The sequence below is a fragment of the Gavia stellata genome, chromosome 7 (assembly GCF_030936135.1).
Source record: "Gavia stellata isolate bGavSte3 chromosome 7, bGavSte3.hap2, whole genome shotgun sequence".
NCBI lineage: Eukaryota > Metazoa > Chordata > Aves > Gaviiformes > Gaviidae > Gavia > Gavia stellata.
In genome coordinates this window covers 43,842,118-43,858,924 of record NC_082600.1, presented here as the reverse complement: position 1 = coordinate 43,858,924, position 16,807 = coordinate 43,842,118, and the positions used below count along the sequence as shown (strand labels likewise).

At 49.7% G+C, this 16,807-nt stretch overlaps 1 protein-coding gene across 1 annotated transcript in view; it reads right to left on the bottom strand.

The window, feature by feature from the left end:
- Positions 1-16,807, bottom strand: part of LOC132317329 (transmembrane protein 263-like) — a 198,454-nt gene continuing 181,647 nt past the window's right edge. The window contains exon 3 of the mRNA XM_059819862.1: positions 1-534. Within this exon, the coding sequence (XP_059675845.1) occupies positions 248-534 (287 nt within the window). The 3' untranslated portion in view covers positions 1-247. The remainder of the gene's footprint in view (positions 535-16,807) is intronic.

Sequence of the window (16,807 nt, the reverse complement as noted above, 5' to 3'; positions counted from 1 at the left end):
GCAAGGAGAGACAACGGCGCCTTTAAAGCCCTCGGAGTAGAGATGGTTCCCAGTAGGTGATGGGAGTGAAAGGCATTGACAGCGGCTCTGTGAGCTCTGAGCCAAGTAGGCGGTGCTGAGCAGGCTGCAGCCGGAGTCTGCTCGGGTGCTTGACCCTCCCTGAAGCGGTTGGTTCCAACTCAAAGAGGTGCTGTGTATGGGGAGAGTATGGGCAGGTTGATCTTTTGGAAGGGAGCTGCGATGGGGATTAGTCAGCCTTGTCCTTCTTCTTTGCGGTGAAAGGGACTTTGCTGGCGACTGCGCTGCCTACGGCTCCGACACCACCGGTCACTGCCGAGACGCTGCCCTTCACCAGTCCGACGCCAGCCGCGGGGACACTGGTCACAGCTGTTTTGGTGAGCTCCAGGCTCTTGCTGCCCACCCAAGCAACTCCTCCCAACGTGGCCCCCACGGCTCCTCGGGTGATACTGAACAGGCCGCCCGTCACTCTCCAGATCACCCCTGCTTGCTGCTGCGGATGGTCCTTGCTGGCATCTGCGGGGAGAGAGAGAAAGGGAAAGTCAGAGGTGTCCATGCTGAAGACCTTCTCCCTGGGCGGCTCTTTGAGCCCAGGAGGGTTGTCCATCACAGCACATGCTCCTGTATGCACAGTGCCTTGCAGCCCCAGACCTCTCAGTGCCTGAAGGAGGAACCGGGGCAATCCCAGCCCTACAGCATGGGAAGAGAGGACTTTGGGAGGGTGGGGAATGGGAGCAGAATTGCCCACGTGACAGAGAAGAGAAGACAGTGGCTCAGTTACAGCCTCAAACTCGCAAGCCTCAGTGCTGCAATGAAAAGCAAATCCCACTAACAAGAGATGTAATTCCCCTCCCCTGCACGTTGGCTAACGCTGGTAAATCACAAAGACTTATGCCAGCATAGGAGGCACGAACTGCAGACAGCAACGGCTGACGTTTGCGTGGCCTGCAGGTCCTCAGAAGCATCTGTTTGGAGGCAGGTCTACGCTAATGTCAGCTGAGGGACTGAGGCACAGCAGAGACCTATCTGCGAGAACTGTAATTGAGCTAGCACAGATAGCAAACTGCAGGAAAGATACAGTGACACAAACGTCACCTCAGGTTGTACAAACCCTCCGGAGATCTCAGCTACGTATTTAATAGTGTTAAGACAGTGCTTAAGTTGCTACACTATGTCACTGCTGGTTTACCTGTGCCAACTGGATCAAGGCCAGCACGCTATACCTACCCAAGCTGCCATCGCACCTGCCCACAACACTGCAGACGTAACGTTCACAGCTCGCCACTTCTTGGGAAAGGGTTGACTCTGAACTGCTACTCACAGGATTCAAACCTGACAGCTCTCCTGCTGGCCTCCACACAATCCTCTCCCTTTGCGTCAGCTAACAATGCTGCTTGCAGGCAGCAAAGGAGGAGCTGCTCTTTTCGTGGGGCGAGATATTTTGGATACTCTGACTTCTGATTCACTGCCAGTTCCGTACATGAGATGAGTTACTAATAATTGCAAAAAATACAATAAAGCAATCCTGGCAGGAAAAAAAGCAAGCGCCAGCTGGGAATACAGGATCCCTGGAGCAGTAGCAGCAGTCCTTCTAACCCATTACCTACTCAGAAGAGAGGTTGCACAGCACTGATGCAGCAGGAGGGCTTTACCCCCTGCTAAATGCGCACCCCATTTCCTGAGAAGCGGGGAAATGACAGTGATGGAAATGCCTTTCTGAAAGCCTGCATGAAATCATGGTGCAGTTATGCCTCTGCAGAGAGCCCAGGACAGGGGCCGTGTCAGCACCAGCCACCACCTCAGAGCAGAGCACTGCAGAGGCCCCACCAGCGCCCCGAGGAAGGGGCCAGTCTGCACCGCACAGCCCTGTGCGCATCCGTGCCCCCGGCACGGGCGCAGGGACAGGCCTAGCATCTGTTCCTGGGAACAAAGAGGGAGGCACCCCTGCGGCGGCATCCCAGTTCAGCCGCTCGCCCAGACTGGGCTGGACTCACCGCTAACCTAAGCACGTGGACAAGCTAAACACAGCTAATGGCAGGTAGCCAAGAGCTGCTGGCTGAATGCACCTTCCCTTTTGAGAGCCCAGGCCTTCCGCCGCGCTCTCCCACACTCTCAGCTCCCCCCACCCCCTTCCTCTAAAGCTCCCTGCCCCCCAAGAAGAAAGCCCCCTTGTTTATCCAGCCAGGCAGCAGCTTCTTTCCTCAATTGTTAATAATATTCCAGGCCACAGGAAACTCTACCTGGAAATCCCCCTTTGATGTCTCCAACCGCTCTCATTTCCAGGCAGATCAGAGCCAACACTGCTGTAGGCAGTGGATTTCCTTTGCCAGTGACCAAGGACCTTGGGAGTGCCGGGGTGCTGGCCCAACCGCTCGTCAAGTTGCGGGGCCTTCGCTTGCCTCATGCCCTGGTTGATGGAGATGTCAGACCTAGTCAGTCTAAGCAAACGTCTTCCTCTTACTACTACTAACTCGTCTCACGCCGTGTCTTTACCACATCTGCTATTCAGTGTACTTCTGCCAAGCTATCCTGTGAATCCTTTGGAACAGAGACCATCTTCCCGTTGTCTGTGTGTCACGCAACACAGTAGGGTCTCTCAGTGCTGCTCAAAACCAAGCTTTTTTCTTTTTTTCTTTCTCTTAAACAAACCAACCAGAAGTCTGTCAGAAAACACTCAGCAGCAGGGCACAGATTTTATCCTTGGAAGCACCAGCTGCCCTGGAGTGCTGGATGCACACGGCTGAAGGGACAACCTGACCTTGCCAAATGGATCAGAGCTGCTGCCTGTAGTACAAGCGCTGGGGCGGACGGGAGGCCAGCTACTCACACCAGGGACTCTCAGACTGCACCACGTCATCTGTGGGAAAGGGAGATTTTGCAGGCCTCTTCGGAAACAAATTAAGATGTCTTCAGATTCAAATTGCTAACTTTTAGGCACTTAACATAGGAGTTGAAATAAGGTGATTCGATTCCTCTGGCTCCACTTGTACCCAGGGAAGAGAAGGGGGCTTCTTCAGAGGAGGCTGCATACAGTAGCCTAAACTAGACTGAATTAGGTGGTGTGATGATCCTTTCCTAGGTATTTTTGTCCTGGATTCTTCTAAAATTCTGCAGGTTTTGGAGTCTTCTCAGAGTTGTAGGTTTTTTCCCCACGTTTGAGCCAGGCTGTACAAAGCTCTCCCTTGGGCAGGTCTCAGGACAGTGCCTGTGAGGAGTCTGGTGTTCACCAGCTCTGATGACTCGGGATAAGCCTTAGGTTACACACCTGCCTGATAATCTGGGCAGCAAAATGGAGTTTGAGAGGGGCCAGCAGAGAGTTTCTGGTGTAGCCTACGCAGCTACAGCTCTGCCCAGTATACAATATATCGCTTGCCTATTCCTCAACAATTTCTCTAGTTGCTATTTTTCCCTCTCCCTCAACGCTACGGAGACCCCTTGGCTCCATTTCCAGTTCAGTTGCCAGTCCCTCAGCTGCTGCACACAACTTATCCCATACAGCCATTTGTGTGTTTTGTCTTCAGACCGAGGGCGGGAAGAACAGAGGGATCCAGAAAGCCATGAGACTTTAAAGCTGGACTCTACTCAGTAAAAATCAGACTTGTCCTCCAAATGAACACCATCCTCAGAGGATGGCAGGTCTCTCTTCCCACTCCCCCATCCAGGGAAGCAAGATCCTTTGTGTCCCACCAGAGGACTGCAATGCAGAAGCTCTGGGCATTAAACACCCATCGGCGTGCTCAGCTGCAGAACCAAGAGCTATATCAATGCAGCAACAATCTTCCTGGCTCTCCTCAGGTAAACCTCTGTCTGAGGCTACCCGGAACCCCTCTGCAGGAAGATTTAGGCCTCTGCCCACATTTCAGTTGACCTGGGGCTGCTAGAGCTGCCCAGCTATCTGAACAACTCTAGTGTGAAAATCTCTTGGTCGATATGTGGATGCCTGCAGATGGACAGCCCAGGGACCAGCGGGAAGGAGGCAACTGCAGATGAGATTGAGGGGGGACGTTACTCTGCCAGCAAAGAGCTAAAACATATTGGAGAAAGTGTCAGGAAATACTAACGAAGAAAGACAAGGACAAAGGTTCTTTCTGATTAAGCTAGGCAGAGACAACGAAGCTGCAGCACACTGGAGCACCAGTGCTCGCACGCTGCCTGCACCTGGTCTGCAGCCACTCCCATGGTCCTTAAAACTCCACAGGCAGCAGGGAGGAGGGCTGGAGGACCTGGCCCTAGGAGGGTGGGAGGCTGTTCCAGAAGCATTCCAACAGCTCTCGCACAGAACAGAAGCTGTTCCATAAAAAAAGCCCAAACAAACGCAGGTTTGAATAGATCTGAAAAGAGAAGGAAATCCCTTGTGACCCCAACCACAAGGGGCCACATCCCAACCTGGCAGCAAGCTGAAATAGGTCGTATTCGTTCTATACTCCAGATGATGTGTCGAAAGCTTTCTAGCCATCCCCAGTTAGTTTGTCTTCAGGACTGCAATAAACCCCACAGTAAGCTGTCATGTAAGATAAGCATCAGATTTACAGTGTAAATTAGTCTCTCAGACAATGGAGTGAGCTAAGCATTTTGTTGGCACAGAGGAGCCCAGATTAAGGGCGAGACAGACAGCAGAGATGAAATAACACAAAATAATCAGAGAGACAGACACACAGCCTGAGCAGGGGAAGAATTCTGTTCCCTGGAGCCCGCTGCAGCCAATGCTGCTCATGAAAGCTCTTCACCATCTGCCAAGCCCTTTTTCCTTTCCATCAATGACCTAGCCTTTTCAAGGGTCCCTTCAGCTTCACTTCACTCCATGTCAGCTTAGAACAGAAGAAGGAGGAGAAAAAGAGATTAATAAAACGCATTCCTGTACAGACGCCGGCTCTCTGGGCTGGGGTCGGCACCCCACACAACAGGCTCTCCTGCTCGGCCACAGTCCTCCGCAGTCCCCGCTGGCTTCTCTCCAGAGCAGGGGTCCTGCCCGCTGACAAAACCGGGTCTTCTCATCGGATCCTGACGGCATCTATGGCTCGGGGTAGAAGTGAGATCAGTTTGCCAGTAACAACAGATACAACTTTCGAAGATGCCGCGGCAACTCCTCAGAGCTTTGCATTGCATTTATTTGGTGAGACAAAACGATAGCCTGTGCTGGTGGCCAGTACAAATGGCACAGACGTTATTCTTCCCCTCGGCCCTTGCTGGCACGTGATATGACAGGCAAGGAGAACTCTTTACTTTAAAAAGGACTCGTACAAGTTGCTCTTTCTTACTAACTTAAAAAACCAGCCCCAAGCCAGGAAAGCCATGTCAGGGAGTGGCACATACAGTTTTGCATCCTCAGGACACTCCCATCCCTGCTGGGCCCCAGGCAAAGGAGCTGGGCTGGCTCAGAGACCAAAATGTAACCCATGTCATCAGTCTGTCCCTCAGCAGTCATGAGAGGAAGGGATGAGGTCTCTAGTTCAAGACTGAATTACGCCTCTGGCAGATATTAAGTGACCACTGGTGGATTTAGGCAGGTTCCCCTACCTAGAAAAATGTTTGGTCTGGAGGAACAAGCAAGGGGTGGAGGGTCAGCTACTCACAGTCTAGTCCCAGCTTTGCCCAGCTGATTTTTAAGCAACACTGAGCAAATTGCTCTGACCTTTACTGCCTCTGCACCACTGTGATTAAGAATGTGTGATTTTCTAAAAGCCTTGGTTGTTGAGTCACAAAAAAGCATGTACGGGAGAGAAGTTTCCAGTCCTAATGTTTCCTGGAGAAAATCCTGAAAGTTTGATTCAAGTGCACTCTTAAGGCTCTGAGAACCCGAAATGGATTATTGTTATTTTTAACCTTGTGATTTTTCCAAGCCTACCTAAATTTGAAACGCACGGGGCTGGCGCTGCTGCTTCTCTTCCCCTTCTGTAAAGCGAAGCTGAAGTTAATGATCCCTATTTCCTTGTATTGCTGTGCTGTCATGAAGGTTAATTAGGTGCAGTTGGTGTGGTGCTTTAAACGAGGAAATTGTGTTTGTATTGTCATGACTGGCACTGACAGATTCCTGTTGACATTCTCAGTAGAGGCGTCAATGACAACTTCCAATTTATCTCCAGAGAGGTTTCCAGTTTCCAGACAAGTCACAAAGGCAAGAGAAAAGCTTGCCCCCTCCCCACGCACGCCAGCCTGTTATTGTGGAGCTACACAAGTTTATCCTGCAGCTGAGACTTTCCATTTGGGTGATACGTTCCTCTTCCGGCACAAGCAGCCGAAGCAGGCAGAGACCACTCTGACTGCTGGGCAGAAATAAAATCTCTCTGTACACCACCTAGCAGGACCCTTCTCCAGAGAATGGCCAACACCGCCTTCTTCCAAGCCTCCTGCCTGCAGCTGGAGAAGGCTTAGCTGACCCTTGCGGGGCGCAGCTGTAGCGAGCATTTAAGTCTGAGATGAAGGAACCACCGTTCGTGTCCTTTCTGTCATTTTAGGATCAAAGATCTGCATCCTGCAGTGTCACAGGCAAAGCGTTAAAGGGAGCGCTACAAAGTGTTTGTTCTTTAAACACTCGTGCTTCACTCCTGCCATCAGTCGTACGCTGCAGCTGCTTGGAATTGGCTTCGCAGGCTCAGCAGCTGTGCTCTCCCCAGCCCTGCTCTGCCCAGGTGCTGAATGCTACAAACCAAGACAGTTGCCACCAGCAAAAAGCCTAGAAATGCCACATTGAGTTTAGCCCTTGAGTTTTAAACTTTAACTCTGCGATCAGCAAGACACACTCGCCTCTCTGCAACAGGATTGTTTGGGAAGCTGCTGCACACAGCAAAACCGGGGCAGCTGTCTCCGCAGCCTGGCTCACTCCAGGGCTCTTCACTGGCACAATGAGCTTTAATTGTTCCTTGCACATGCCCCAGGAGCAGTATTAACTGCTGAAGCATCTACCTTGAAGCACTGAGAGACAGGGTTCAGGAGGGTAAATGAATAGTGATATGGAGTGGCTTGTTTTCCTCAGCTGAGCCTTCGGGGAGAAGCAGCCGAAGCTCTGACTCTGGAAGTGTGAGGCTTAGAGTTGGTTGGGAGTTTTTGAACTCTTGTTGGGAAGCGTTGTGTCACCAAAACCGAAATTGTTTGTAAAGACATGGTGGTACTGTTGAAACTTCCGCTGAAAAGAGAATCCAGGGAGACTGGCCTCAGAGCAGCTAATAACCCAGTGGTTAAAACATCCGACCAGCCTTGAGTCAGCCCAAGGACTCCCCAGCCTCACACACACCCGCTACATGGCCCAAGCAGCACCTGAACGCCATTTTCACTCTTTTTGTTGAACTGTTTCATTTTGTAAGAGATACTAATTGGAGGAAGAATAGAAACTTGTCCTCTCACTTCCCAAGCACTTTCAATATCAGAGCCAACATCTACCCTGAGATGAGTTTCTTGTTCTTGAAAAAAATTACCAGTTCCTTTGCTTTACCCTCCTGCAGAAGACGACTGTTTTCTTCACCCAGAAATACCTCTTTTATATAGCTGTAACAGCCTGTAAGGAACAGCCAGAGTTCCCCTTCCACCAGGATACCCCGGGACCCTTTTGATTCTTAATTCCTTATTTCCCCTCTAGGTTTACAAGACTTCAGCTACTCTGCGGCATAGACATGTTCTCTAATGATGCTGAAGACCAGGCTGGCCCACAGCCCAGAGGTAATGCTCCTTCTGCTCTAGAAAAGCAGGAGTTGCAGGACAAACAGCACTGTCTACTAGAAAGGACATGGATCCGGCAGGAGCCTGGAGACGCAGCTCTGTTCTCAGCATTATCGCTGACTTGCTGGGTAATGGCTAGACCCCCCCGCTTCCCCCCCACCCCATGGGCCTGTTTCAGCCGTGGGTGCTGTGACTGCCCAGACAGCATGCTGGGGACCCTGCGTGGCCTGCAGCAGGGCGGGCTGGCGCAGGCTGGGAGGCAGGAGCGAGTCCCAGCTCCGCCGAGCCTAGGAAGCTAGGGAAAGCAGGAGTCCACCCTTTGCAGAGGGGAGACTAATAAGCACTAACTGATTGGCCGCATGGTGCTTCTTAGAGACAATCTCCCAGCTCCCACTGGCGTACTTAACCTCTCATCTCAGACAGAAAAAAGTGCACACTGGGACAAACTCCTCGAAAGGTTGCCATCCTCTGATATAGATCATAAATGCTTAAGGATGAGGACTTGCCCTTTTTACAAGCTTGTACAACAGCTGGCTTAAGGAGACCCTTGTCTCATTTAAAGCAAATGTCATCTCCCACCACAGCGTATGGGTTGTAAGAAAGATGAGCCCACAGGAGAGCCCTAGAGCTAAGCTACAAGTGGCATTGCCTACTTGGGAAGAAAGAAATCTGGACATACCATTTCTATCTCCATTGCAACATCTCTTTTTCTCAGTGTGGAACATATGCAGAAGGTCAGGCTTTTGCTACTGGCCAGACAGGTCGCTAAAAACCTATAGGATGTCTCAAGGCCACTGACAAGAGTGGAGAGATGATCCCGAAAAGCATGAGATTTCAGTTAGCCCCAGAGAACTGTGCATGGCAGCTGCTTCCTCCCCACCCTCACCAACCTCCAGGTCCTGCATGAGAAACCGCAATGGTGCATTATGGCAAGTATGGACAGCAAGGGATGGCTATCAGCTGGGCTATACACTCACTCTCACTTGTGTTAAAAGCATCAAAAGTGGCCATCAGACTTCGTTTGTTTGAACTTTATGTCCCTGTCTGCTTTCAATTTCCACTCTCTGCTCCACCTACATACTCTCGAATCAGTGAAGAGGCTTACTTAAAAGCCTGGCAAGAAAGAGCATATAAAGCTGTACCAATGGCTCCTTTTCCTACTGGAGTCTCATCACTGTGACACTGAGATTTTGAATCACAAGGACAGGAATCTCCTCTTGCTGCGAATATGGGCTCTTGATCTCACTTGGGGATCTGTGGGTGGAACTGGAATAACCCAGTGGACTCAATGATTTTCAGTGGCCTCAAGCTTTAATGGTCTGAGGAAAAGAACTTTCAGACATAAAATTATGTTCCTTACAAACAACCCTTCCTAGCCTAGGCTGAAGAGATCATCTTTTTAAGCCTGCTTTCTGACCCATGCTAGCTCAGCTCTTGTCAGGGCACATCACCTACTCTGTCAATTCTGTAACAGTGGTTGCACATTCTTCACTGAGCTGCTTTAAGCTGCTTGTGATAGTACCTGGCACAGAAAGACCCCAAATGAATCACAGGTTCTTGTTAAACAGCCTTGTTAATTCAGCTCTGATAAAGACACAGGAGGACAAAATAATCAATATTTGTAAAATGAAAGAGGACAAAATCCATAGAGAAATAAAGGTCATTTTCACGGTTCTATGAGGCCCTTACAAACAATGGAGAGTAAATAACATAATCCAAGCTTGTGTAAGAAATTATTTTTCTTCCATGCTCTAGTGCTACCCAGTGGATTTTAAACAAAGGCAGACTCAGCTAAGCCTCCTCTGTCCAGTGAGGCTAGAGGTCCTTCCCACGACAATATTGCTAACTCACAATTTATCAAAAAGTGCCTGAAGTTTGGTCCCAGCAGCAGTTTGGGAAGGGGCATGAGAGTGAAAGACAGTCACGTCTAACCAGCAGGAAGGTGCTCCAAGCTGCCAAGATCAGACATCAAAAGCCTGCTCTGCTCATTCATCAAATGCCGTGAATATTTTGTGTGCTCTGCCATCTTATTATTAAAGGCTTAATCTCTCTACCTTATGGAAACACATGATTGTCACTCATTTTACAGCTGAGATATCCAAGAATTTGTCCAAAAATACTCCCAGTAAAGTTGGGAACATATCCTGCCTTGCTAATAGGGGAGGACCCAGGTTCAGGCATTTCCTCTTCCCACTCCTGGAGCAGCTGAGCAATGGATGCTGATGCTTTCCAGCAAGATGGCCAGCACCAGTGAGAAACCCAGAAATTCCCCATTTATTCTGATTATGTGCTCCCCTGCCCACCGCAAGGCACATGGAGGAACTGAAGAAAAAATGGATGGCAGCTCAAAAAGCAAAGCCACAAATTTTAACTGACCTATGGTCTGAGTGAAGATTTTTCAGCTCAGAGAAATGACCCATTCATTCCAGAGGCTATCCAGGAGTCTTTCTGTCCATCCAAAGGATAACAAGGCAGTTAAGCTAAAAGATGTGTGCTACAGAAGCAGCTGAGCTGTGGATTTACCGGGAAGGCACGAATATGTTTGCCTGCTCACACTTCAGCATGCCAGCAATGGGCAGGATAGAGCCTTTGTTATTCTGCTGGTGGTAGGTGTTCGATGGCAGAGCTTCAAAAACTTGTTTCCCATCTCAGCTGTCAAGGGGAGAGCGCTGCAGTCATGAGTGGGCAGGTATGCTGCCTCTGGGAGCAAACATGAACAGGCAGAGCATCCCTCCCGCACAGCCAGGCTGAGCAGGGAAGGACAGGACCCATCCGTGCCTCAGATGATTAGATCTATTCTGGTGCAAAAATCGCACCCCAGCTCTACGCCCAAACCTCTCGCATGTCCCCTCGCCTCTGTTGTTTCAAAGTGAGCCAGCCGGTCCTACCCGTTGTGTTCCTGATGAGCCTGCCAGCTGGAAATCTCAGCCCTGGATGCATAAATTAGAGGTAGCACTAACACTGCCCAAGGAGACATCAAACCTCATCCTCTGTGCTGCACAGACAAAGAGCTGCTGCTTAGGAACGTGAAGCCGCGAGTGTGACAGTTCCCTTCGCCTCCTTCCATATTCATGTTCTTGCTCTTTCCAGGGCAGATTTCAATACGGCACAGCAGGGATCCCACGCACACTTGGCTTCCCAGTGGTTACTGAAGGGCTCTGCCTGGTGCTGCAGGTAAATTGGATTTCTTCTTTGATGCCGTGGCAGGACTGCCATGGAGCCAGGGTCTAGTTTGGCTCTCAGAGACGCTGGGGTATCTAGGCCTCCCTTCGAGATTAGTGCTTCATACAGTTGGAGGAATATCTGGAATAAGAGACTTCTGCCCATCTCCTTGGTGCAGCCACCAGCTCAGCCCTGCACTCTCAGCATCTCTTGGGAGGTCTGTCTAAGCTTGCTTCCCCCCACTGCCAAGCACCTCTTGGCTTTCTCCTAAGTCAGTCTTGACTCTACCTCGGGGTATCCCCTATCACTGCCTGGAGAAGATGGGTTGACCATAAAGTACCAGAATCGTAGTGCAAGCAGGCAGAGAGCCTGATTCCCTCCCTGCTCTGTTTCTAGTTCTCCTGAGGAGTTTCCAGCCTGCAGTGCATCTCTGTGGCCCCCGGAGGGGGGACATCAAACAACCTCCCACCAGTTTCAGCAGGACCTTCCTTAACTCAAAGACGTCCCTTCAGCCTGGTGAACCCAGTTCCCAACAGGGATTTCATGCGAGACCAGTATCAGAAATACTGCTAATACTTCTGCTCTCATTCACTTTACCAACTGCTGAAAATCCTCCCATATGCCTGACTGGGAGAGCGATGTCCTGGGGAAGGCTGAAAGCCTGGGGAACCTGAGCCCCCTCTGGGATCACTGCCCTTCTCCAGTACCTACCTGTTTTGAATCAAAGCCAAGCAAAGCCAGACTTTGCTGTCAGAGCAAAGGGCTCAGAGGAAAAAATTCAGCTGCACACCTACAGCAGCCTTTCAGGTCTCCATATTAAGACAATATTTACTGTCTTGATTCTGTAATGTAGCCCAGCCTGGCAATGCTGTCATGCTTTTCCTATTGGGAAATGAAGGGCAACATTACCCTCCTCCACAGATTCCCCTTAAATTTTCTTCTGCAGTTCTGTATACATGGGAAGCAACAGGGCAGAATGATTGATTCCTTTAAAAATGAGGGAGTAGCCAAGGATGCTTTCAAGTACCACGGTACAGAGCTGCAGGATCTGTGTGTCAGGTACCTTCCCAGCTTTCACATCAGGGTGCCCAGCTCAGCTTGTGGTCCACATGCACGCAAATGCTACCCTCATTCTCAACAGGATAAAACCTTCAGAAACTCCAGACCCCAACGTGCCACACTCCAGCTTGGCTAGTGCAATCATTACAGAAACTCATTTGCACCTTTATTTTCCTCCCTTTGTTTCCAATCAGATGCATACAGGGAACAACTGGAGTGACATGAATCTAATCAGAGGCTGATGCTGCATCAGAAATCCCATCAAGTTATCTTCCAGTCCCAACAGGCCCTCCACTGAAATAAAACATCTTGTCCTGGCCTGGAAAACCCCTGTGTACATTGTGTCCCCAGCAGGGATTCTTAATGGGCTCAGCATCAGAAACTGGGTTATATTTTAGAAAGTACAAACAAAAATCCTTTCTATTTAAATACCGTCCTAGCTCTTAATGGTGCTTTTCTGGTCTTTTTTCCTAGCAACAAACCAACTCTGTATTAAGGAATTCCAAGCAGAGAAATCTTAATTCTCCAACAACCCTACAGCAGAGCCCAAATGGCCTCGGAGACCCCCCCTCCCCCATTTCATGCCTGCTGTGCACAAGCACACATCTGCTCAAGCAAAAGCTCTGGCAGCAGGACATTTGCAGTCCTGTTCGCCATTTAGCCAGAACAACCTAAGGGGGCCACTTCAACCCTCAGACGCCTTCAACTTGGAAAATCCAGCTGACACCGCCAACCCTAGCCCAGGCTGCTGAACTTGCCATTCCTAAATGCTGAGTCCTCTTTTTGAAACGGACTAAAAGACACACTGCCTCTGATTCACACCCTCCAGATTTCTGCTTAAGAAGTTTTATCAAGCCTCCTGCGGCCGCATTCAAGCATCTTTCCAGCTAGGGGCCATCCTGAGCAGAGATAGATGCTGTCTGCTGAGCACTAAAGGCCTCTCTTCCCCTACAGCAACTACTCGGCTGTCTGAACTCTAGCTGGCTGATGGCAGCACCTGGATGCCATCCAAAGGCAGTAAGTTTCTTGCAGCTGAGTATCTTTAGTCTCTCTCCTAGGGCATGGTCTCCATTACACAGCTATTGTTTATGACCCCAATTATCTCCCAGAAACTGGTCCTTGCCTGCAGTTAATAACCAAGGCTAAGTGATCAACCGTTAGGACTCCAGCAAACTGGTTGTTAACTTCTCTGTCGACGAAGTTCAGAGTCTTTTACTGCTATTAGAAACTCAGATTAATGATGCATAACAGAAATGAACTCTCCTGTGACACAGCTAGGTGAGGCCAGGTGAGGGGAAAAAGAATCTCTCCTTTTTCCAGGAGGTATCAGCTGAGCAGGGAGGAGGTGAGCCTTCCTTTCACTCACGTCTCAGCCTCCCCTGATGTCCGGGAGATGACAAAGAACATCTTATTTTGCAGAGTACTTTAAACTTTTCTTGGGACCTGGATCATGTGGGCAGATCTGTATGTAAAATGGGCTCACTCTCCGGGAACTGTTTTCAGGGACCTCTTCCAAACTGTAATTCCTACCCTAGTATTGCAGATTACCACCAGTTACCAAGAGCAGGCTAACACTGCAAACCCCTGCGGGGCAGGAAAACGAGACCTTACTTCAGAAAGAAAGGCTATACAGACCCAGTGTGCAGTGTGTAGAAATGCATCTCAGGTTTCAAGGGGACATCTAGGTCCAATAACCGACGTATTGTCAGCCTTTTCCAGTCCACTCCTCACAGGCTGATTTGTAAAGCAGCTCTCCAACAACCCATCAGAAAATAGTAGTTTCAATTCAGAAAAAACTAATGCCACTTCCCTTTCACAGCTCTTTATTGTCTTCTGAATGCTAATGGGAGACCATCAGCCTCGTGCTCACAGGCTCACAAGGGCCACTAAGTATCTCATAGGACATAATTTTCTCAAGAGATTCACCAACCCCTACTCTATAAAGCACGGAAGTCTGATTTTGGGGAGTTACCACCATGGTCTTGGGTAGCCAGTCTGTCCCAATCCATACAGAGACGCTCTGAGAGCACCAGAAAAATAAACCCAGGTAGTGTAGCTGTGCAACCACGGGGCTCTGGGATAAACGGCCAATGACGCAGGAAGGGGAAGAGCGGCTAGAACAAGAGTAAGGATTCCTGGTTGGTTACGCACAACATTAGGAGTTGGTGCCTACCAACAACTTTGGGTGCAATGAGCTCACTGCCTGAATCTTGGAGTGTGACTGTCTCCTCCTGCCACCACAGATACGCAGGGAACAGGGGAAGGAACAGGGCACTGCTGCCTGAAAGGTCTGCAGCCAACCTCTCCTGCTCAGATGCCTGCCCCTCCAGCTCCCTTCTGACACCTGAGGAGCCAGCACTGGGACAGCTGACATTCAGGACCCCCTCCTCGAAATCTGCTGTATGCTGTCCAAAATACATTTATTCTCCTACCTCTCCATGCATCAGCTAGAAAAAGGCAGACAAGGAAGGAAGCCATTGGGAACAAAAGAGGGAACCTTTCCCTGTCAGATCAACTGCTGGATGACAGAAGACCACAAATGTGTGTCACCATGGGTGAGAGCCAGGTGAGGATGGATGCCTCTGTGCCGTCACTAGATGGTGAAGGAAGACCCAGCGATAGTTAGAGGAAGTAACATATTTTCTGGCGGTGTGAAGAGGATGCAAGGGTCATCCTGCACTGACGGAACAGCGCTCAAAGAGTGGAACGTTTCCTGCAAAAGTTTGCTAGTGCTTCTTCTGTCCTGCCCAGTCCATTCCCAGCCACAACCCCCATAACCATGCGAACATGGTGACACTTTTCAATGAAAGTGGAGCACGATTTATTGTGTGCGCGGCTGCCATCAACAGAGAGGCTCTGTCAGCAGACACCCCAGCACCCAGCTGCCCCACAGAGGTACGTGAAGTGCAACTATGACAAGCACGAACAAACGCTTGTGGTGTGAGGCCATGCCTTTAAGTCAACGGCCACAGCTCCCGACACCAGCTAATGATCACATAACAACTCGCAGGGAGCCTGTGGGCCTGCGTGGTCCGGAGAGGAGCTGAGCCACTGCTGGGTCCTCAGCTGCCGTCCTCCACCAGGGCTTGGCAAGAGCAACGTGGCCCCCACTCCCAGAGACTGCTCAGGCAGCTTTAAAAACACACTTTTTCATCCTTATGCATAGATTTACTTATTCATGTATTCTCAACAGAAGCACTAACGGCCGTAATTGGATCCATTACTGGGGTTATTAGAGCTCTCAGTCACTGCCTCTGCAGCCTTGCGCAGCGCTGGGGAAATGCACAGGAAGAACAAACAGGGCAGAAGCACAGCCAGTGGCAGGGGCTTTAAAAATTTGGTAAGTTGTTGCTGTGGCAACTAAAACAAAATTTCTGGCAGGGACTGCAATGTGTGGGGAACTGTAAACTTCTCCATTTGTGGAAAACATTGGTCATGTCTCTGGAAGGGAGGTGGAGGAAAGACGAAAAGAAGAGCTCTTTTCAGAGACTGCTACAGCAAGAGCCAAAAATGGTCTGCTTGCAAATTTATCCTTATGGCAAGCCCTGATGACGGTTGGATTCTGCATACCAGAGCTTCCCAGGAGCCAGTGCACCGAGACAGAGCTGGCGTGTATGGAAGAGCACTTCTAGGTATTCAGTCCAGCTGGTCTTGATTGCCAGGAAAGCAACTGAACCGCTGCACAGACACAGGCAGCACGGGAGTCCATTCGCTTCTACCTTCACCTGCCTCCTCTGCCCCACAACCTATCGAGGGTCTCCACAGAAAATGAAGCTCTTCCGGGAATTAACTTCCATTGAGATGACAGATTCTGGAACACCAAACTTTCCATCCCTAAACCGCGGGAAATGGAAAAGCAGTGGTTAGGTCTGGAAATACTAAAATTTGGCTGGAAAGACTGAACCTGATCTCAGAAAACACCGTAAGTTTTCAAGATACTCAGTTCTCTCTGAGTGGTCAGGATGGCAGTAACCACCTGGATGAAATGTCACATATCCTGACAAACTTCAGAAGGTGTCCACTACTTCAACATCTCAACACGGGTCACAAACTTTCAGGTTCAGCATCTTAAGTTAATGTTTAATTACAATGCAGGACCTGCAAAAGCAGAATCAGCGTTGATTTAATGTTGATTGATTTAACATTGATTTAGGCTAAACAAGCTGTGTTGTGCCACCTATTTAATCTTCTGGGAGACCCCCTTGTTCATGTCTGAGCCTGCTTAGCTAGCAAAGTCCAATACCTCCTGCCCCCCACCTTTCCTGTTCAAGAATCATGGTTGATCAGTTTGTTACTTATGAAGTAATTAATTTAGTTTGGAAACTCATAACGGCACAGATGCCTGATGCGAGACTCCGAATTCTCTCAAGTTTAGGGTACACGTTGGAGCTATCAAACGGGCACTTTGCAAAAAGATTCAAGAGTGACAGCGGATGCTGCCGGCAGAATATTTGCCTACTGAGAGACATCGTATAGGCAAAATGATTGATGAGGATTTCAGTTTTTCTCTGGAGTCAGCAGCTTAACTATGAAGACTTTATTGCAAGTTAGACTCGCTTGGTGGGACTGATTTCCCCCGTGAAAGGAGGAGCAGAGGGAATGGGAGGACAAAGATATGGGACTAGCGTCGGGTCAGCATGGGGGAACGGCATCCAAGCAGCCCCATTGTAATGCCGCCGGTCTCCTCTCCTCTGTCCCCTGGTGCCATGGAGGCTCACGGATTCCTGACCCTGGCCCTCATGGCTCACACGACTTCACTGTATTAATGACCTCAGTGAGAATTTTTTAAGCTGACTGACAGCAACCTGGAAGAAAAACCACTCAGGAGCTATGAAATTGCACCATTGCCAAAGGGGAGCTTAACGCAGGGCAAGAAAGAGGCACTGGCTAAGTGCACAGGAGGTCTTTAAATAGA